Source organism: Nannospalax galili, unplaced genomic scaffold, assembly GCF_000622305.1.
Source record: "Nannospalax galili isolate Female #2095 unplaced genomic scaffold, S.galili_v1.0 scaffold634, whole genome shotgun sequence".
Lineage (NCBI taxonomy): Eukaryota > Metazoa > Chordata > Mammalia > Rodentia > Spalacidae > Nannospalax > Nannospalax galili.
Genome location: NW_008336853.1, coordinates 4,107,089 through 4,129,253, shown reverse-complemented (window position 1 = coordinate 4,129,253; position 22,165 = coordinate 4,107,089). Strand labels below are relative to the sequence as shown.

Sequence of the window (22,165 nt, the reverse complement as noted above, 5' to 3'; positions counted from 1 at the left end):
ACTGTCATAATTTTTGCTGTACAGAAAGACACTTGTTTTTTTTTTGGTATTTTTGAGACAGGGTCTCCCTGTAGCCCCCAGCTGATCTGGAACTCACTTTGTAGACCAGGCTGGCCTTGAATTCACAGAGATCCACCTGCCTCTGCCTCTGGAGTGCTGGGATTAAAGGTAGGTGCCACGAGGCCTGGCTAAAGGGCCCCTGCTTTATGCCACTGTGTGGTATCCCCTTCTTTTTCTTTCAGTTTGGAGGGTACAGAATAATCTTGGGAGAGGCAGAGTGATCTAGGGAATAAGCTAACGAAAGGCAAAGGAAGAAAAGGGCAGGTGGGGAAGGAGAGTCCTGGGCTGGCCTTGGGCAGGGGCAGACAGGCCGGGCAAGTTCTCCACCTGATCTGGGCTTCAGGAATGATGTCATCCATGACCACATAGACCATGGCACCAGCAGCAAAGGCCAGTGCATAGGGCAGGATGGGTTCAGCCAGCACCACAGCAAAGGCACCGAAGATCCCAGCCAAAGGTTCCACCATGCCACTGAGCTGTCCGTACCTAAGGAGGAGACAGAGACATGGACCAATGCAGGGAGAGCCAAGCAAACCTGCCACCTGCCTGGACTGCTGATCCAGCCCCAGAAAGCAGAAGTGTGCTGTGGGCATCTTGTCTGAACACAGCAGCATGAAAACATATCACGTTTTACAACCACCTCCTACTCCTTCCCCAGCTTCCTGTGAGAAAGTTATGAGAGATTCGCACCCCTTATTTCCTCTAGAGCTTTAAGTTACCTACATTGTCTTTTTACAATGACATTATTATTGGGGTATAATTTGCATACCGTGTGACACTATATATATATATATATATCTCCAGGGGGTTTTAGTATATTCACAAGGTTAGGCAAACAGCACCACTAAATGCCAACATTTTCAGGCATTAGCAGCCACGTTCTGGTTCTTCCTCCTCCAGCCCCTGGCACCACCAATCTCTCCCTTCCTTCCTTCTCTCTATGCATTTGCTGCTTCTGGGTATTTCCTGTACATAGAATCATAGATGAGTCACGAGGGGGGCTGTCTTGGTTCACTTAGCATAATGTTTTCAAGGTGGATCCTTGTTGTAGGGGTACTGTGTGTGAATGTGTGCACCCATGTGTGAGGAGGCCAGAGGAGGGTGCTGGGTGTGAATGTGTGCGCCCGCGTGTGAGGAGGCCAGAGGAGGGTGCTGGGTGTGAATGTGTGCGCCCGCGTATGAGGAGGCCAGAGGAGGGTGCTGGGTGTGAATGTGTGTGCCCGCGTGTGAGGAGGCCAGAGGAGGGTGCTGGGTGTGAATGTGTGCGCCCGCGTGTGAGGAGGCCAGAGGAGGGTGCTAGGTGTCCTGCTCTAGTGTACTGCACCTTATTCCCTTGACACTGGTCTCACGAACCTGGAGCAGCCAGCAAGCCTCAGAAATCCTCCTGTCTCCACTCCTATACAGCGCTGTGGTTACAGGCATACACGGACACACATGGCTTTTCATGTGGGTGCTGAGGATTCAAACTCAGGTCCTCTTGCTTGCACAGAGAGTCTCCTACCCCCTTAGCCATCATCCCAGTCCACCCTTCTAAGGATGTAGGGCTGCAGGACAAGCTATCTATTTGTTCATCCTTGATGCCTATGTTGAGTGACAGGACACTGATTAGAGGTGGTCTGGGTGTTTCCCAAAAGACAGTTGTAGTTGTTTGCATGTTTAGGGGTTTAGGCTGTAACTTTACCCCTTCTGAGGCAAAGTGGGTCTACCTGGCCTTTTGTGCATTGACAGCTTGTTCTCTACCTCTTGCCATCTCTTGAACTGTTATCTAGGATTAAGGTGAGATGCCTCCTTTTAAGGACCTCCTTTACTTGAGCTAGGGAGAAAGGGCCTCCACCACTTGGAATCAAATGAGCTCTAATCTAAAAGGCAGCACACATGAGCATTGAAAATTTCAATGGCAAGAGAGAAGTCAGGGCCTCACAGGCAGAAGCCAGCTACTATGGGGACAATGTCAACAGGAAAGGGGTACTATGGGGACAATGTCAACAGGAAAGGGGTAAAGTCTTCTTTCTTGCAACAGGTGCTTTGGTAAGATACAGGTTCTGAGCCTCAGTCCTTCCATCTTTACAATGGGGATGAGGGATGTCTTCCACACCCAGCTTCCCAAGATAGGAGGGCAACCTGTACAAACTGTGAGCGTCTAATCCCTCTCTGCCTCGCTGGCTAGAGGCAGGAGCAGGCATGGGAGAGACCCCATTTTTGCTGTGGAATTTTATACTGGCGCTGTTGAGTGCTGGCTCCCCGTGCCTTCATGCACAGACCAGCAGAACTGGCAACCCTTTGGTCTGTGCAGTTCCTGGCCATGGCTTTGTCATCTCCAGAAAATGTAGCCCAGACTGGAGTGTGAGAAAGAGAAAAAAGCTTCATCTTATGACCTGGAGAGGCTCTACCTCTTTCCTTCCTTTTTCCCCTGGTGCCTCAACTGCTTGAAATGACAGCTGTGGCTTTTGCAGGTTATGAATGTCTCTTAGGCACCCAGCGCCCTCCTCTCCCAAATCCTCTATTTGGTAGACTTAACAATGGAGAAAGAGATTTGTAGAGGGTGGAAACAGGATCGTTTAAGTATGTGTATGAACTTGCAAGTCACAAGGCCTTATACAAAGGAAGGCATTTGCGCATTATCATTATGAGCAATTCTTCCAAGTACTCTGACCTTATATTGTAGAGCAGCCATTGTGTTAACAAAGGAGTGTGTAAGGCTTGAGATTTGAGTGAAGGACAGATGAGCAAGGCTATTGTGATGACTCTTGGGCCCAGGTGGTGGAAACATGACTGTCACCTGAGGCTCATGCAACATCTAGAGTATGGATATCAGGGTAAGTACCTAGAGTCGATGGGGCATGGGCTGCTATCCACAGAAGAGCTCTGAAATGGGACACAGCCATGTAGGCTGGTGGTGTACAGTTCAAAGCTCAGATGAGGTTATTTCTTGAAGATCCCTTTGGAGGTGCAATATTCATACACGTTCTTGATGTTCTTCCAGAAGCCCCACGTTGGTTTCCAACCTGAGCCTATCCTTGCAGAAGGGAGCTTAACCAAATCACACAGAGAAATTCATTGGCCACATGACCCTCCTCTGACCTGATGGTCTGGTGCACTCACCAGAAAGCTCGCCAGGTAGAAAAGCCTGCTCCCCTCAAGGGTAGGCTGACAGCCAGGCCTTCTGGGAAATTCTGGATCCCAATTCCAATAGCCAGATTCCTGAAAAACCAAGAAGGCATGAATCCTAGTTAGTTTTGATTACCAACTTGAAATAGTCTCGATTCACTGCAGAGAGGAACAGCCTAGATCAGACTGGCCCATGAGCATATCTGTAAGGGACTGCTTTGATTGTTGGTTGATATTACAGGGCTCAGCCCACTGTAGGCAGCACCATCCCTATGCAAGTTGATCTGGGCCATACAAGAAAGCTAGCTGAGCATGAGCCTGCAAGTGAGCCACCAAGCAGCCTTCCTCCATGGTTTCTGCTTCAAGCTCCTGCCCATGATGGACTGTAACCCATATGCCAAAATAAACCTTTTCCTCCCCTAAGTTCCTTTAGGTCAGAGTGTTTTATCATAGCAACAGAATGGAAATTATAACAGCCTATGAAAGCTCTTGTCTGGAGCTATGAACCATCCAGAGGGGCCCCGCCAAGGGAACCTCCTTTGGTGCCAGGAAGCCAGGTGGGGAAGTGTGAGAGATAAAGGTAGGAAGAAGGCTAGGCCCACATGTAGGTGAAGTCATAGCAGGGAGTCAGTCTCATCTTCTCTACCTTCCTGTGCTGGGTGTCTGGTCATGGTCTATCTTTAGGATGTACAGTAAAGAACCTGGTGGCTGCGGGCCAGGATGGCCCAAGTTCTGCCACATTGCTGTATAAATCTATCATTGCACTTTATACCTCTGTGTCTACTGCACAGCATGGGGATGATGCTGTCCACCTCAAGGGATCGCTGTGTGATCCAATAACTTAACACTGCCTGTAGAGTCCCTACCACAGAGGAGACACCCGATGCATTTGAGTTTCTGTTTCCTATAGCACAGAGATGGGTGTGTCTCATCTTATTCAGGAACAATTTTAGAAACAGTACAAGAAAGTAAAGACACAGACTCAAGGTGACACAGATGTGACTCCAGGCTCAGGTTTCCCATGGACTCTTGGCGTGGGTCTGGCACTGGTTGTTGTATTTCCCTGGTGCTCACTGTGAACCTCTGGCCTCCTGCATCTGCAGGACACTGGGGCGGGGGGGAGGTGCTGGGCTATGTTGTGCACAAGCCAAAGACTACAGTGCAGTGAGGGAGAATCAGAATGAGGTAAGCACACAGGCAGTACACGACTTGTCAAGGGAGACAAGGCACAGATCAGATTATAAATCACAATGCATATACACAAAGACCCTCATCATGTATACTGCACATGTTACATGGCAACTTGAAGAGGAAGGAGAGATGCAGCAGGAGGCAGTGAGGCTAGTCTGAGGACAATGGAAAGGCAGTTGAGACTGTCTCCCTCGAGAAGACTCTACCTTTGCTGGACAGGTACAAGGGTCAGCCCTCCATGAGGACTCTTCTGATAACAGAGCCTCCAAGGGAAGAAGCTATCAGTGATGAGTAACACTGGCCTGTGGCCTGAAGGAGTTGTGGGAGAACTAGATAGAAAAGGGAAACTTGCCTGTCATTTGGCTTTCTGATCAAGTGGTTCATGTCTGCCCACCTTGTTGCCAATAGAAATGTGCCCATCAGCTCTGGAAAGAGGCAAGGGAGGGCTTCAGACCAGCAGCTGTGCCTTACACTGTTCTCACTGGCCACCCGAATCTTGGTCCTAGGCTCCTAGGATCAGAACACATTTGTTGCCTTGAAAGCCCAACAGGCCAGCTCAGGTCATGGCCCTCTAGTCTGGCCTTGAGAAAAACCCACCAAGTATAATCCTCAGTATGAAATATAAAATCCCCATTTTGTCTGAGTGCTTCATCTTATCCTGTGCTTGCCTTTATCCACCCCGACCCAGCATGCATACATATCTTCTGTGGGGCTCAATGCTCCTCCAACCCTTGGGCCAGTTCAAGGAAACACTTAGAAGAAGACTGACTTTACCAGAATCTTGAACTTGTAAAAATCTAGGCATATAGTTCATTTAGTTAACTCTTAGTCTATCCCTTATTGACAGTTTTATGTCTGCCTTCAATATCTACTTATGAGCTGAACAAAATCATAGTGTCTAAAAATTATTATTAGTTATGTTAAAGGGAGACTATTACAATGCTTTACATTAGCAGAGTCATTTAGGCCATCTCCCCAAACTGCAGATAAGACTGTAACATGGAGTGAACGAACGAGACACTCCTATCCTGCCACCCTGGGGCAGCCCACTAGAGCCCAGTTCCATTGCTGACTACCTGCTGCTCCCTTCACAAGTCTGCCAAATCTCCACCCATGTTCTCCAAGGGAGCTCAGACACGCTTTAACCTCATCCCACAATCTGAGGGGCCGCAAATTTTGTTTTGTAAAGGAAGGCCTAGACAATAAATATTTTGTTTTGCAGGCAATTGGGTTTCAGTTGCAACTATCCTATGAGCAAATTATAATACCAACCTGCTAGGCAAGATGTGCCCACTGGTGCAATAGTGGTGCAATTGTTATGGGGTAACCAATTACTCTCTAAGTAGACTTGAAACCTGCTCCACAGAAGATGAATTCATGCCTGGTACTGTAAATCCAGTCAAAATCCATGGCTAAGGAGGTCTGAGGCCCCAAGGGGAACCTTGCTGTTTAGCTAAACTGACATGGTGCCAAAATGTCTTCTAAATATTTATATAATTTATACCCATAGACAAATGCTATTCACACCTTAATCAGAGACATTCCTTTTGACAAAGAATGGGAGTGAATGCCAAAGTGTTGAGAATAACTGACTACTGAGTGCTTAGTCCTACACAGGATGTTTGTTGCACTCCCTCTAAAGCATTGGGAAGCTTGCAGAAGAGGGGACAGAAAGAATGTAAGAACTGGGAGAGGGAGAAGGGCTGAGACATGCTGACTGCTGGGCATGACACAGCCAGTGCCCTGAGCAACTCACACCAACTGTGCTTGCCTTTACTGGGTCTGTCCACAGTCAGTCATGGATTAGGGAAGAGCTCTTGGGCCCTACCTCCCCCCACCCCACTGCTGAGCTATTGGCTATTGATAGATTTCGGGGTTTGGGGGAGCAGTTATTGTTTTCAGTTGTGAGTCCACTGGTCTCTAATGGATAGTTCCAAACCCAAGATCACACAGACAGCCCTAAATTCAGTTGGTCACAAAACAAAACAAAAAGATATGAATGTGGGAGAGTGACTTGCAGTGAGGAGGAGGGATGGACGGTGATGGAGGGAGGTGAGAGAGGGTTGGGGGGTGAGAATAATCAGAATGCATTATATACCTTATGAAATTGTCAAAACATCATAAACATTAATTTTTAAAAACTCACCTCTACCATTACAGTGGGGGAAACTGCCACAGACAATACGTAAACAATTGAGTGACTGTATTCCAGTAACATGTTATTTACAAGAACAGGTGGAGGGCAGGATTAAGCCCATGGGTTATACTTTACTGACCTCACCCTAGCAATTCAGTGGCAGCAGAAACAAAGGTCTGGCGAAATGGAGACCCAGACCCTGTCTGTACCCAGTCCCTCCTTGGAGCCTCAGAGCTCTGCATGTAGTAGTTGATGTTTTGAGATTTCTTGTGTCCAAATCCTGGATCCATGGAGGCTTCCACCAATATTTCAGAGAAAAGCCTACGAGCCCAGACAGAAGTTGGCTGTAGGGTCAGATCCCAGTAGAGACTCTACTGGGATAATGCCTAGTAGAGCCATGGGGATGGTGTCATGGTAAGAACCCTGGAAGGACAGAGCTGCCAGCAGAATGCCCTGTCAACATCAAGTCACCAGTCAGAGCTACCACATGGCTTTGCTAAGCTACAGAGGTAGGATTTAGAGGTCTTATGGGCTCATCCCTCGCTGCGTGTATAAAGGATGCCAGACGTCAAGCCTTAGGATCTAATGCCTGTCCTGCTGGGTTTCAGTCTCGTTATGGGCTGATACCACTCTCTGTTTCCTCATATCTTCCTTTCAGAATAGAAGTGTTTACCCTACTCCTGACCCAGTACTGTATCTTGGAAGAAGAAAACTTGTTTTATTCATTATTGCTTTATATTTACAGAAGCTCACAGCTGAAAGAGTTTGCCTTGACTGTCAGAAGAGACTTGAACTTTTGAGCGATGCAGGAACAAATAAAGACTTTGGAGCTATCTCAGGATGACTATTATTCTTGGTTAGCTGCTCCCTTCCACATACTGACTATGAAATCTGAAGACCAACCTTCCTTGCCCCTTTCCCTTTGATCCTCCTGTGATCACTGGAAGGGACAGAAGAGGTAGAAATCAATGGGATTTGGGTCTTTTGCGAAAGCTCACAGGTCCTCTTTCCAACACAGGCGAAGGATATCGCCCCCCCCCCCACCAGAAAGCAAAGCTCACTCCTCTGCAAAGCCCTGCTGCAAACAGGCCCATTTGGCTGACTTGCATGTGGCCTATCTGGGCTGGAATTCCAATCAACACAATACCTATTGACTCCTACCCACAGTTCCATGAGACTTTTACCTCCCTTGTGAGATTTGATGCTAACCACTGGGCAAAGTAAAGGTCTTTCTCATACTGAGATCCTTGTGTGCTGTTTGTCTCTCTGAGCCACACAGAAAGTCCCAGGAGGCATGGACCCTGAGATAACATCCTCTCTTGGGTCACCTCTATAGTCTGAACCTGCAGAGCCCCAGTACCTCCAGCATGAAAAGCAGAGAGCAGTCCTGGCAGTGAGTAGGGGCACTTTGGTGAGCTGGGGCTCTATTAGTCTGATGTGCTCATGGATAAAATGCCCCAGGGTTCCCTCTGAGTGACCCTTCAGATACTGTCCTAAGTAAATGAGGACAATCTTACTCTGCAGAAGTACTAGGTGAAGACTGGTCTGGAAGTCAACTACGGCTTCCTCATCGTCAACCAGGGTGAGGATGTGGTTGAGCCCACTTCTGTATCCAGGTCTTCCCCATCTGTCCATTTTAATAGGAGTGATTTAAAAAGTAGGAAAAATTAGGACCTAAAAAGCAATCTAGAGACTTTGTGGGAAAGGGTGTTTTGTTCTTTGCTTTAGAAGTACGCATGTGCATGAAGTGGTGACCTGTGTTGTTCCATGTACATTCCTTCCATCAGTCAGCCCTCAGCCTCTAGGGCATGAGCTCCCTTTTTCCAGAGAGACCCTAGGTTCTCCCCATCTGTTGCTCTGCTCAGGAAGGCCATGGGGCCCCACCTCTGGGAGGGAGCTGGGTATTGCATCAGTGCTAACACCTTCACTTCTTATCTCTTGGGGCCCAGGATGAAAATTTGACTTTGGATATATTGATTCCTGATCAAGACAGAAGATCCAATGCATCTGCTCCAACCAGACACAGGCAGAACTATAGTCTGTTCTACAGGATTCTTCTACTAGATTTATGTCCTGGCAGATTCCAGGTTCTTATTCTGGGAGGAGGGAACACTGGAAATATATTTCTGTGGATGAAACAAATCTCGAGGGCAAGTTCCTTCTCACTGATGCTTCGGTATTCCCCACCTTGAGTCCTCCACAGCCACCAGGAGCACGGCTTCGCCTCCTTCAACCTCATTTGGTGTTCTTCCCACTCCCCAAGTGTTGGGCAACTATAACCAGCTTTCTTGGCCTTTTGCAAAGCCCAATGCCAGGGATAGTTCTCCCCACTGAGATCAGCCAAGAAGAGGTCCAGACTAGGTCTCCTGTCTCTTCTCTGATATAGAGGCAGAACTTGGCAACTGGCTTGCAGTTCACTGATAGTATCTGCCTGTCCTCCACCCCACCATGTGCAGAGGCAGGAGTATGACCTATCCTAGGTGTGACCATGGGCCACCATCCCAATGTCTCTACCAAGTCCAAGGTGACACTTCCTATCCAAAGTCCTGCCAGCCGCTGGGCGTGCTGTGGAAGCCTCCTCCACATCCTGGCTCGGAGCCGCAGTCCTGATAAGCAGTACAGAAACCCCATTCTTCCATCTCTGGCAAGCCTCATTGTCACTGCCCTGCCCTAGCTCTGGCACAGGGCTTCTAGCCGCACCCCAGGATCCTGCCAGGCCTCTTTCTTCAGGGTACTGTTTGGTGGGCAATCGGGAAATCTATCCTGAGAACCCCTGGGCTCTTGAGACATTTGTGAGGGCTGTGAGACCACAACTTCTCTACCTGTCTACACAATCCTTCTTAATTTGGTTGCCCCTAACACACAGACACAGACACACACGCACACACACAGAGGCACGTGTCCACCCGCGGCACTAGCCCACCCGTGTTCCCATCTTCAGCTGTATGTTGTGTATCTGTTGTTGCAGCCAGTTTGTCATCACTGTAACAAAATACCTAACTACCCCATGGTGCTTTGAATGAGAAATGTCCCCTATAGGGCTCTTGTATCTGAACAGTTGGTCCCTAATCAGTAGCACTATTTGGGGGAAGTTAGGAGGTACAATCTTGCTGGATCAAGTGTGCCCCTGGGGGCGGGCTTTGAGAGTTCATAGCCTTGCCCTGCTTCCACTTCTCATGTGAGCGCTTGGCTTCCAGCTCCTGCCGCCAGGCCTGCTGCTTCACGCCACGCCTCTCTGCCATGATAGACTCTTATCCCTCTGGTACTGTAAGCCAACGTAAATTCCTTCTTCCATAAATTGCTTTTGGTCATGGTGTCTTATCATAGCAACAAAAAGTAACTGATACATTACATTCCATAAACAACTTAAGGCAGGAAGGATTTATTTTGGCTCATGGTTTCAGAGGTTTTTGTATGTGGTCACATGGCTCCGTTGTGTCTGGGTTACAGGCAGAATGTGGGAGACAGAAAATTGTGGGAGGGAGCACGTGGTAGAGCAAAGCTGCCCACCTCATGGTATCCAGGAAGCAGAGGCACAAGAAGGGCCTAGGACAAGATTCAACCACCAAGGACATGTCTCTAGTGGCCTATTTTCAACTAGGCCCTACTCTGTAAGTTACCACCACCTCCCCAAAATGCCATCACATTATGACTCCATCAATAAGAAATAGATAAGGTCAGATTCCTTATAACCTGATTGCATCTCAATGATTGAACCTACTAGCTGGGGACAAAGTCATCAATGCATGAGTCTTCTGGGGAGATCCACAGCACAGCAGATGCAGCTAAGTGGGGTGGGGGGACACCCAATGGGTGTGGCCCAGACCCTTGCAGGCCCGCTACTCTTCCTCACCATCAGTATCAGCTCTGGAATAGGATTTGAATCCACAGTTCTCAAACCTGGTTTTCCACCAGGGAGCTTTACCAAAGGCCAATGCCTGGGGCCTGCCCTGCAGATGCTGATAGATTATGGGATCCGCCCTGCAGAACTTGCTATGGTTGAGGATCAATAGTCTTAGAAATCATCAACAGGGATGAGGGCGAAGGAAGTGGCTGAGCCCACCTCCATCTCTAGAGCCCGTTCTCTGCTATCTTGATTCCCAACACAGGCTTGGAGCTATGCACACAGGGGCCACTTGTGAGCCTTCGGGGGCTCTGCAGACTGTCTACACACAATCTGACTTGGGAAGCCCTACAAAGATCCCAGGGAACAATGCCAGGAGCAGCAAAGTAAGAGTGAGCCATGATGGTGGGATTTGTAAGTCAGCAGAAGTGATGGAGGATGATGGGCTCCATGCGGCTGGGTACTGAGGGACAGAGGGGCAGGTTGTCAGGGAAAGTCCTCAGAGGACAAACCCCGGGCTAACTTGGGAGCCTAGGCTTGCTGGCAGAGATGGGAGAGTGAGAAGACGGGAACACGTGACTCTAAGAAGCTGCTAGCTGGGAAGATGCCCCAGGCTGGATCCATGGCCCCCACCACAGTCCTCCCAATACATCCCCACGTGACCTCCAACCGAACCAAGTGCTCTCCACAGGCACTCCTGGACAAGGGCCTGACTAGCCTTCCTTCTTTGCAACTTGGGGAAGGGCAAGCTGAAATGAGAGCTTGCCTTTCCAGGACCTGCTACCAAAATTTCAAGTGGTATTCAAAGGCAAGTGGGGTGGAGACAAAGCCAACGCTAACCTGCCACACCCCGGGAGGACAGCAAAGCGGCTCTCGCTGAGCTTTGCTCTTTCTGCTCCAAAACACAAAGACACTCTTACTAGCCTGCACCAAGTCAAGTTAAGTAGGAGGGAAAGGAAGTGGGAATAACCGTGCCCCTTCCCTGACCAGCCAAACCTCACAGTGACCTGTCTGTCTCTGGGTCTGGCTGGAAGAAATAAGGAAGGGAAACTTGCCAGAAGAGCCAGGAAAGGGCCTTCAGGGGAGAGGAAGGGTTGACAGGGCAGGGTGTCACTGGGGACAAGTGCAGGTCAGCGGCTCCTGGGTAGCCAGGCTGCAACCACAGGGACAGGAGCGGCCCTGGGGAGGCCTCTCCTGGGAAAGGTGAGCCAAGGGTCTGTGTAGGAGCGCTGCCTCTGTGGAGCAGTTGGCTTTGGCCTGGGTGTGCAAGCTGCTTTCCTCTTCTTTGGGAGTCAGAATCTGCCAGGGCAAGGCAGACCAGAGAACCACCTACTTGCAGCCCAGCATTGGGGTTTGAAGCTGGGCTTGTTTTTAAAAGATCATTTCCTTTCATCTTTTTTCAAAAAGGGCAGCCCTGGGAGAGAACACGGCAAGCTGAAAGACAACAGACCAGTGTGTTCCCTGGACTTGGGGGCGCAGGTAGTAGCAGGGTTAATGGAACCCCCAAGCTTCCCTCCCTTATTTCATCAGCATGTCTACCAATGCCAGGCGTCAGGATTCCCTGAGAACGGCATGACTTTCCTAATGGGAATCAGGGTAGCCTAGGGCTTGAGGGCTTTTCCTAGGACCATGCCAGGGTTCCTGCAATGAACTGGTTATCTTGGATGGGTAGTGGCCCAGAAGACCCTCAAGGGAAGACTTTGTCATGGAGGAGGAAATACGGAATCCTGGAAGGAAAGCAGATGTTAAAAACAAAAGGCCCATGGCTGGGGATGTGGCTCGGTTCGTAGAGTGCTCATCTAGCAGGCAGGAAGCTCTGGGTTTAATCTCCAGCACCGAATAAATCAGGTGAGGGGACATGTGCCTATAACCCTAGCACTTGGGAGGTGGAAGCGGGAGGATCAAAACTGCAAGGTCATTCTCAGCTACACAGCAAATTTGAGGCTGGCCTAGGTTACAGAGCATACCCTTTGAATGTCCTAAATAGCTAGCTCCCTACAGCTCTCGCCAGCCTGAGGATGTCAGGGCAGTCCCCGTGGGCTGCTGACTCTGCTCAAGTTGAGTGACACTCACAGGCTGGACACATGAAGCTGCAGTGGCCTCCCAGCAGGGACAGAAGCAGACAGATCCTTTGCGTTAGGTTGGGCAAGCACACAAAGGAGCGATTCAGGCTGCTCAGGGCCAGGAGGCAGCTGGAAACCCCCAGGGGTGGGGAGACCGGCGACGGGGTGGGGAAGGGGCTGGGCTCACTCACAAATATTGACTTCCAGCAGATGGAGCAGCCAGGCCCATGCGAGGTGCCAAGGAGGTGCAGGCAGGGTCAAAGGTGCCCATTCACAGACTGGGCCTCTCTGGTCTGTATGCAAGGGCAGAAGCAGCCGCTCAAGAGGGCTTTTCTGCTTGGTTTGTCATTCCTTTCTCTCCAACCTGACAGAGGTGCAGAGGCACATGGCCACAGTCCTTCCAGAGAGCCATCAAGAAGAGCCTTCCTTCCCTCTTCACCATAGACCATTCATCCCAAGGTAGGCCATTGCTTGGGCTTTTTCTTAAAAGTCTGGGGGCAACCAGAGGCCTGACCCTCTCACCATCCCCCAGGAGGCCTGACCCTCTCCTCTCCCCTCCCTAGGAGTGCTCTTTCACCTCCTGTGTTTTTCTCCTGCTAGCCCCATACCCCATCCCAAGTTATAAGGTAAAGAACACTTCAGTTGTAAGGGCCCCTGGAAGTGGCCTTGTTCAATGCCTTCATCAAGGTAGAAAACAGAGGCACAGGCAAGTTCAGCACCTTTGGAGGCCATGTGTCCTGTACGAGTTGGGGAGCCTGTGATGGTTAATATCGATGGACCATCAACTTGCTCTAGAATCGCCTAGGAGACAATCCTCTGGGCATGTTTGGGAAGGAGTTTGTAGATTGAGTTAACTAAGGTGGGAAGAGCCACACTGAATGTGGGCAGCACCATTTCATAAGCTGGGATTCTGGGAACGTGAGCTGAGCACCAGCATTCATCTCTCTCTGCTTCCCGACTGCAGCTGCAATGTGACCAGCTGCCTAAAGCTCCTGCCGCCATCCTCCCGCCATGATGAACCACATCCTTCAAACTGTGAACCAGAATAAACCCTTCCTTTCTCAAGTTGCTGTTATCAGGTATTTTGTCACAGCAATGAGAAAAGTAATCAATACAGAGCTCAGGGTGACACGGCACCAGCAGCTACTTTATCTGTATAATAGACAAGAAGTCCCCTTGAAAGGTCCTTGTGTGGATAGCTTGGGGCCCAGGTGAGAGCTCCTTAAATGGTAGCTAGCTTTAATACTGCCCAAGACTACTGTAAGAGGTGGTGCTGAGCTAGGCACTCGGGCGCCCTGCCCCATACCCTGGTGGTCACTGACATCACAGTCCCTTTTCCAGCAGTGTCCTGCACTTCTCCAGCTCTAGTACTTCCAGGCAGAGCTATGCCTTATCACCACAAATGGCCAGCTGGGGGCTCTTCTCAGGAGGGACTCAGGAATGGACTGTCAAGTCAGAGCTTGGTAAGAGCTTGTGCCACATAGGAAGAAAGGCTTGAGGGAGGGCCCCACCTTCCAGAAGCTTCTTGATGGAATTAGGGGGCAAAACGATCCACTGCAGAGAACCACCACACAGCCTGGAGGATTGTCAATGGCCATAAGGGAAGAGGCTCAGAGAGCGGATCCAGACACTTCAAGGAGAGAGTGACATTCAAGATGAACTGTGAGGAAAGGGACATCTCTAACACAGAGGGAGACACGAACCTCAGCCAGGAAGTATTGTAGTGTAAGCAAATGTTTGAGACGACGGGGCAGGACGGACCCCACCTTCTTTCCCACCCACACCCCCAAGTCAAAGCCAATACACAAACAAAACTGTGCGTGGTCAGCCCCAAAGCCAGTCTCTCTTGGACATCTGTCCTTTCTGGCTCTGTCTCATCACAATCTGCTGGCTTTTTAAAAAACATCTGATGGGGGCTGGAGAGATGGCTCAGGGGTTAAGAACACTGGTTGTTCTTGCAGAAGATCTGGGTTCAAATCCCAGCACCCACATGGCAGCTAACAACTGTCCGTAACTCCAGTTCCAGGGGATCCAACAGCTTCTTCTGTCTTCCATGGGCATTGCACAACACGGGTGCACTTACCTACATGCAGGCAATACACTCATACACATAAAATAATAAATAAAATATTTTTTTAAAATCTGAGTGTTAAATAGACGAGCCCATGCCCAGGGCTCTTGCAAGTACCCAGAGGGCCCCACTCCATCTCTGGGAGGCAGACCTCAGTGCTGAATGAGTTGCTCAGGATATGTGTGTGTGTGTGTGGGGGTCCCTTGAAATCTGTTTACTGGTCATCTGGACTCAGACACTTCACTTAAGACAGTCTCAGGCCTTGAGCTTGGGGAAGCTCCAGTGTGAGTCAGCATAGAGCGTGCTCCAAGAGGTGCATAGAGTCCCGTGCACCCCGTTGCAACAGCCCACACTGAAACCAGCTCATGTCTTTCATTACCACACCCATTACACAGAGCCTGAGGTCTTCCAGCTAGAATTAAAAAACAAAAATGATGGTAGCTCTCCTGCTATGTATTGAGTGTGGCTACGTGCTGGGCGCGGTCAGAAGCATTTTACATGTAGCAGCATATTATGTCCCCTCAGTGACTTCCAAGGGTCTTCTACCACTACTTCCATTTCACAGGTGGGAAAGCAGTTACATAAGAAGTGGGGTAACTAGTCCTCAGCATTACTCTGCTAGGACTAGACAGTCAGGGAGATCATTCTTTTTTTTTTTTTTTGTCTTTTTTAGACAGGGTCTCCCTGTAGCCCCAGCTGTCCTGGAACTCACTATGTAGACCAGGCTGGCCTTGAACTCACAGAGATCAGCCTGCCTCTGCCTCCCAAGTGATGGGACTACAGGCGTGCGCCACCACATCCAGCTGGGAGATCATTCTTAACTATGTGGTACACACTTCAGGTGTTCCTGGCCACAGGACCCATCAGACCATCACAGAGATGGTTACCTGGCTGAAATCTCTAAAAGGTACTGCCTTTTGCCCACTTGGCTAGCAAGCTGAGGTTCTGGTCCATTCTGGCTAGTAAGAGAGCAGGGTGGGAAATGTTTTCAATTGCTCTTTGTTCTTCCATTTCTTTTTGGAGGCAAACAATTGTGTGTGTGTGTGTGTGTGTGTGTGTGTGTGTGTGTGTGTGTGCATGGAAACGCCCAGGCCTTGGGCATCCTGTTGAAAAAAATGTTTCAACCACTCTTTAGAAGCAAACAACCTGTGCATGTGTGTGTGTGTGTGCACGTGTGTGTGCATGCAGGTGCATGTATGGACGTGTGTGCATGCAGGTGAGGGCCAGAGGTTGGTATCAGGTGTCTACCTCAATTATTCTCCACCTTGTATTTTTTTTTTTTTTGGTCTTTTTGAGACAGGGTCTCCCTGTAGCCTTAGCTGGCCTAGATTTTCTATGGAGACCAGGCTGGCCTCGAACTCACAGAGATCCGCCTGCCTCTGCCTCCCAAGTGCTGGGATTAAAGGCGTGCACCACCACACCTGGCCTCCACCTTGTATTTATTTTTGTATACATGTGTGTTCAACATATGCATGTCTACCTGTTTCTGTGTGAGGGTGGATGTGTGCCATAGCACACAAATGGGGTCAGAGGACGACCTCCGAGTGTCTCTTGTTTGCTACCTAATTGCGTACTCCAGGCTAGCTGGCCCAGGAGCTTCCATGGGCTTCTCCTGTCTCTGCCTCCCATCTTGACACAGAAGTACTGCGATTACAGATACACCATCTCATCTGGCTTTAACATGGCTTCTGAGGATCTGAATTTAGGTGATCAGGCTTGAGTAGCAAATGCTTTTACCCACCGAGCCATCTCCTTGGCCCTCTCTATCTTAGTTTTGAGACAGGGTCTCTCACTGAACCTTGAACTCACTGATTAAGCTATACTGACTGGCCAGCAAGCCTCGAGGATACTGCTGTCTCTGCACCCCCAGGGCTGGGATTACAGCATACAAAGCTGCACCTGGCTCTTTTACATGGGTTCTGGGGGGTAGAATTCGGGTCCTAATGCTTGCACAGGGAGTGCTTTACTGGCTGACCTCCCTAGCCCTGGGCCATCTCATTTGAGAATGACCAAGTTCAGCAGAGCTGAGGCCTCTGGAGACCTCTCCTGTGGCAAGATGGCTTCCTGAGGCTGTCTGAAGATCACCAGGTCTCTCCTCCTCAGCCTAAGGCACTGGTCACTCTGTAACATCACCATGGCTCAACTCTAGAGTTAGTTTCTTGCAGTGGGACCCATAGCCATGAGTTGCTTTTCGGCTGGGGGTTTAGTTGTGGGCTTGATGGGGTGGGGGGGCTTCTTTGGGGGAGGTAGTGGAGAGTCACAGATTTCTCTGTGAACTTGAAGGTGAGCGTGCAAGCAACCCCCAGCCTTGCTCTCCAGGCTCTGTTCTGGCCCGCTGGTTAGGAAAGAAGAAAGGCATATTCCTGACAAGCCCCGCTTCATCCAGCTTTTGGATCCTCCCAGGGGCTACAAGCGTGTGTGTTCTTGCGTGGCAGGCCCTTACATACTGTTTTGATTGTTATCGTCCTGCTCTGAAAGGCCTGATTGTTCAGGCCTGGTGATGACATCACCAGCTTCCCACTCGGGGCAGCCTGTCAAGGTGTTTGATGAGCCTGCAGGTGGGAAGGGGCTGGGTGCTCCCCTCAGGGCTGCCATCCCTACCAGCTCAGCAGAGCTGGCTTAGCACGCAAGGGATCTTCCCCCACCCCTCTCCCACAGTTCTAGGAACTTCATTGACTCAGTTTCAGATGACCCATCCATTCCTTTAAAGTCTTCTGTCCTCTCTAAAGTGAGCAGAGAAGAGCCTTGGGTGGTCAGGCCACAAGACAGGGTTGTGGCTGCAGGTGATTCAGGTCATCCCCACATACCTCTTTTTGTAGACGTGCAGAGGAGCTCCAGATAGGCATAGGATCCCTGACTCCCAGAGTCAGGCCCTGGGGACTTTGACCTGCTAAGTTTCCCAGGAAATAAAACCAACCCTATGCTTTGGCTGCCTGTGCGGCTGCACCAGCTAGCGGGTGGTCATGCACCCAGGAACAGTGTGCACATGTGTTCATCCCAAGATAAAGACTGGGAGAGAGCTTCATTTTAGCAGCGCCGTCTACATTAATCCCAGCCTGGGCACCATGCAGACGCTCATCCACAACAGATGAGTGAAAAAATCGTGTTTCCTTTACACAATGGGAACGTATACAGCAATGAGAGACGGTGAGAGATCTGCTGGTGTAAGCAGGAGGCCTGAGGCATCGCACAAAACTGTGGGAAAGAAATGAGGCCCCAAATAGGAAAGGTGATTTGCAAAGATCCATTTTCACAAAATCTCCAAATGGGCAAAATCAAGCAATCCCTTCCTAACTGCTCACTGACAGGGCAGCTGGTGATCATTGCCAGTTCTGTTCGTTAATTTTCCTTAAGGCATTTGGAATTTGAACAGAAACTACAGACCATCTACGGGAAGATTTTTAGTTCTTGGGTAGGAGCCATATTTGGGGGAAGAGAATGAACTTTCCATTGTCTTTCTGAAAGGCAAGTGGGGTAGGCGTTTCGCTAGTTTGGTAGAGTGCTTGTCTAGAATGCACAAGGCCCTGGTTCAATCCATAGCACTACAACACACGTGCGCACGCACACACACACACACACACACACACACACGCACATACGCACACACAAAGAGTTGCTTGAGGTTGATTCTCAGAATGCAGAAAAGGGCACATGGTTTGAGTGTTCTGCTGGATTAATTCTTAGAAACTGGCCAAGCAATGCAACCCACCGGCAGTTCAGGAAACAGAACATGGCTTTGTCCCAGCCCTGTGCTCCCTGCTCACCACTGCATCCCTCCAGGGGACTCTCAGCATCCTCCCTTCTAACAGTACATCCCAGGGGCATATGAGATCATTTTCCCACTTAGAGATGCAATAGCAAAGGCCCCTAAAGGTAAGCAGCGAGTCTGTTCTTACACAGGGCGGGTCACTGCACTCAGGGATCAAGGCTGGGTTCTGCACCTCTTTCAAAAACTCGTGGCTTCTTCTACAGCCACAGAAAGCAGAGATAGCAAGACAGAGATGATCATCAACCTTGGTATGCCCTTGGCTACTCTATCATACCTCACACACCATCCAGATTGGGGTGGGGGATCTTGAGGGAAAGTCCTCCTGGATCTACCCATAATCCAGCCACTTTTCTGCCTCCATTGCTCCACCAGGTGGAAGCTTCCATCGTGTCCTTCCAGGATTATGGTCTCCTAACCTGAGTCTCACGTCTACTCCTGCCCCCCTGAAGGCTATTCCCTGCACATTGATGATACTGGCTATGCCAGTCCTCTGCTCAAAATGCTACTGTGCCTCCACTTTTCTCAGAGGCAGAGGCCAAGTTCTCCCCTGGCTTGCGTGACCTACGGGTGTCACCCTCCACTTTTTCTCTGATATCTTTTCTTACTGCTCTTCTCCTATGTGATCTTGATCTTCCTCAACAGTGCTTGGTTACTCTCTCACTTCAGGGCATTTTCACTGGAACATTCCTTCTCAGATTCATATGGTTTGGTTCTTCAACACTTTCAAGGCTAGAAGACCCTGAGAAGTGTTGTGGCCTCTGTTTCTCTTCTTGACCACTGGAGGAAGCCAGTTGCCATGTAATCTCATTCAAGCAGCCATATGCAGTGCCCATATGGTAAGGAGATGAGGCCTCTAACCCCAAAGCCAGGTGCCACCTTGGAAGCAGAACTTCCGGCCCCAGTTAAGCCTTCAGTCACCACAGCCCTGGCTGACATCTTCCCTGTGGCCTCATGAGAGACCCTGAACTGAGACCACTCACCAAAGTCACCCTCCAATTTCTAATCCCCCTAGGCTGGTTAGCTTTAACTGTCAACTGGACATGACCTAGGGTCACCCGGGAAGAAAGTCTTAGCGAAGAATTATTTAAATCAGGTTGGCCTACGAGCACATCTGTGGGGGACTGTCTTGATTTGCTCATTGATGGGGGAAGACCCAGTGCACTATGGGCGGGACCATTCCCTGGCAAGTGGATTCTAAACAATTAAGAGAGGAGAAAGCTAGCTGAAATCAAGGAAGCAGTGGGCATGGAGGTGTTCGTTCCTCTCTGCTCTTGATGGTAGATGTGATGAGCTGGTTTCATCCTGCCTTGTCTCCCCTCAGTGATGGACTGAAACCTGGAATAATAGGACAAATAACCGTTTCTCCCCCCAATTGCTCTTTGTCTGGGTATTTTATCACAGCAGCAGCAACGGAACACATACTAGTTCCTGCTGGCTCAAGTTACCAAGTTGTGGGGTATTTTGTTATAGAGCAACTGATGCTTTGCTCTCCACCTAAAACTTAGTCTAGCTGACTTTCTTTCCCCTCTCTTCCTTCCTGACCTCCTTTCTTGCCTTCTAACCTACAGTATTCATATCTCCACATTTTAATGTGCCTTGTTCATTCTTTTTCCCTTGCCCGGAACTGACATCCGAACAAGATAGGAATCTCCATCTGTCTGCTCCCTGAGGTATCCTGGAAGACAGCCAGGTGCATGTATCCATGAAAGAGTCGTGTATTCAAATACACATCCCAAATTCTAACAGGGCTAAGGTCTGTTCCCGGCTGTATGGGGTCAGTCAGGAAACAGTGTCTCAGCTCTCCGGGTCTCAGTGTCTTCGGCTGTGACATGAGGCGGTTAAACTGGGCTGCTCAGAAAGCTTCTTTTCTTGGCCTTTAGCTTTGCGGTTGCTGTACAGTGACGGTAATATGGGTTCTCTGGTTTCTGGGGGCTGTGAAGACAGGCCTTTGCCAAAGCTCTTTTTCTTGCCTGCTCACATCTGGAAAGCCACAACACAAAACCATCTCATTGTGCACATCTGGACAACACAGGAAAACCAGAACAAAAAACACCCCATTTGGGTAAATGTGGAAAAAAAAAACAAATTGTCCAAAAAGAAAAAAAAAAAAAAAAAAAAAAAAAAAAACCCGGCTGCTCAGCAAAACGGCAGGCAGCGCGGGCCAAATGGAAAAGGTTGAAAGACTCCTTTCTTTTCTACCCGCAAAGCAATCTTCTGGGCAGATCTTAGCAGCTGAATGCTTTGCCTCTGAATACTATACATTCTCAATAGCTTTTGACTACTGTGTCTGTCACACTGTTCTCTCCACTGGCTCCTGGCCAATGCAAAACTTACAGAAAGGGTGTTTTTCCCCACCCTTCTATCCCTTTATTTAAACCAAACCATACCTTCACTTACCCTTGGGGTATGTGGCCTGAGTTCAAAGCTGAAGCCGAATACCAGCTGCTCCTCCTCCTCTCTCCTCAGGCAGAGCCATTGAACTACAGGCCTAATGCAAGAGAGCCTGAGCTTTGGGCCCTGGTGAGAAATCCTTGGCCATCTGCATGCAGTTATACTGGTCTCTCCCCTTGGTGCCTGGGAAGGCAACACTGCTTGTTTGACAACCAGCCTGGGCCCCCACCCCCAACAAGCAAGAATGATTATGTCTTTGTAAATGAACTGAGTTTCGGGGCACTGAACTGAAGATACGTGGGACAAGGACAGGAACAGATGTGCAGAAAGACAGGCAGTGAACTTCCTATTAGCTCCTTCTTACCTAGGGATGTCAAGGGCTTGAGGGTGGGGATGCATCTGAGCGTCAAAGGCTGAGGTACTACAAAGAACCTTCAGGCCGACATCCTTGGGTAGCAGGGGACACTTGCAAGGAGAGAGTGAGGGAGAAACTTTGGGTCAGGGTGTCTAGTCATCTGTATTATGTACTGTTGGATTTCTTATGAGGGTAAGAAGGGGTAAGCAGCAAGACCTAGGAAAGGTCTAGAAGCCACCACTGGTCTCTCACTTGCCAACATCTCCCTAAAGGCCCAGAGTCTCTTTAGGGAGGAGTGGGTGAGTGTGGGTGGGAGGGGAGTGGGAAGTTCAAAGTGAGGAGAAACCATTGCCGTGATGATATCATAGTTTGAATATGGACTGTCTGTCCCCCATGGGCTCTTCTGTTGAAATCTTGGTTCCCTGCTGGTGGTACTATTTTGGAAGGTTCTATAAACTTTAGTAGGTGTCTATCGAAGCCCAAAGTATGGAAAGCACAGGGCCCAGGCCTACTGCCCCTGAGTGCAGGAAGGAACTAAGTAAGATGGATAGAAAGCTAACAGAAGAGAAACTGTTCCCTTTCCTGTGCTGTGTGTTTTGGGACTCGACTTCTAGGGAGCCGGTGATAGAATGCCCCATTGCAGAAATCCTGTACAAACCGCATTATCAATCAGCCACTTCCCTCCCTCCTGGGAAGACTGTTTGTTGACACACACTGTTTCCCAAGACAGCCTATCTCCTTGAACAAATCGTCCCAAGAAGAGATCATAAACTCCTTGCCTCTCAAGGTAAACCATAGCAAACAGTACCAGGAAGAGGGGGGCCATAAACATCTCAAGAGTGCCTCTGATCTGCACATAATCAGCCAGCCACAGCCATATCCTATATAAGCCCCAACAGCCCCTCCCCTCGGGGCAGCAGTTGTTCCCAGCGTTCCGGGAAGGCTGCTGTCCCTCAAAACTCAGTCTTGTCTGAGGTCAGGTATGGTCTCCTTTGCCTCCTGTTGTTCCTGAATTCTGCTAACAGCCAGAACCTCAGGGCATTGTCACTGAGAAAAAATGACCGAGCTTGCTTGGCGTGGGCTGGCCAGCCGAGGGCAAATGCAGGGTATGAGGCAGGTACTGGCTGTGTGTAGTCCCCTTGTCTGACAACCAGCCTGGGAAGTCTGTGCCAATAG

The 22,165-nt window shown here is 49.6% G+C and overlaps 1 protein-coding gene across 6 annotated transcripts in view; it reads right to left on the bottom strand.

Moving 5' to 3' along the window:
* Slc39a11 (solute carrier family 39 member 11) overlaps positions 1–22,165 on the bottom strand; it is a 605,978-nt gene that overhangs the window by 2,974 nt on the left and 580,839 nt on the right. For all 6 annotated transcript variants that reach the window (XM_029562731.1, XM_029562732.1, XM_017797732.2 and 3 more), the window contains 2 exons: positions 3,163–3,261; positions 388–546 (listed from right to left, as the gene is read on the bottom strand). In XM_029562731.1, coding sequence (XP_029418591.1) covers positions 388–546; positions 3,163–3,261 — 258 coding nt within the window. The remainder of the gene's footprint in view (positions 1–387; positions 547–3,162; positions 3,262–22,165) is intronic.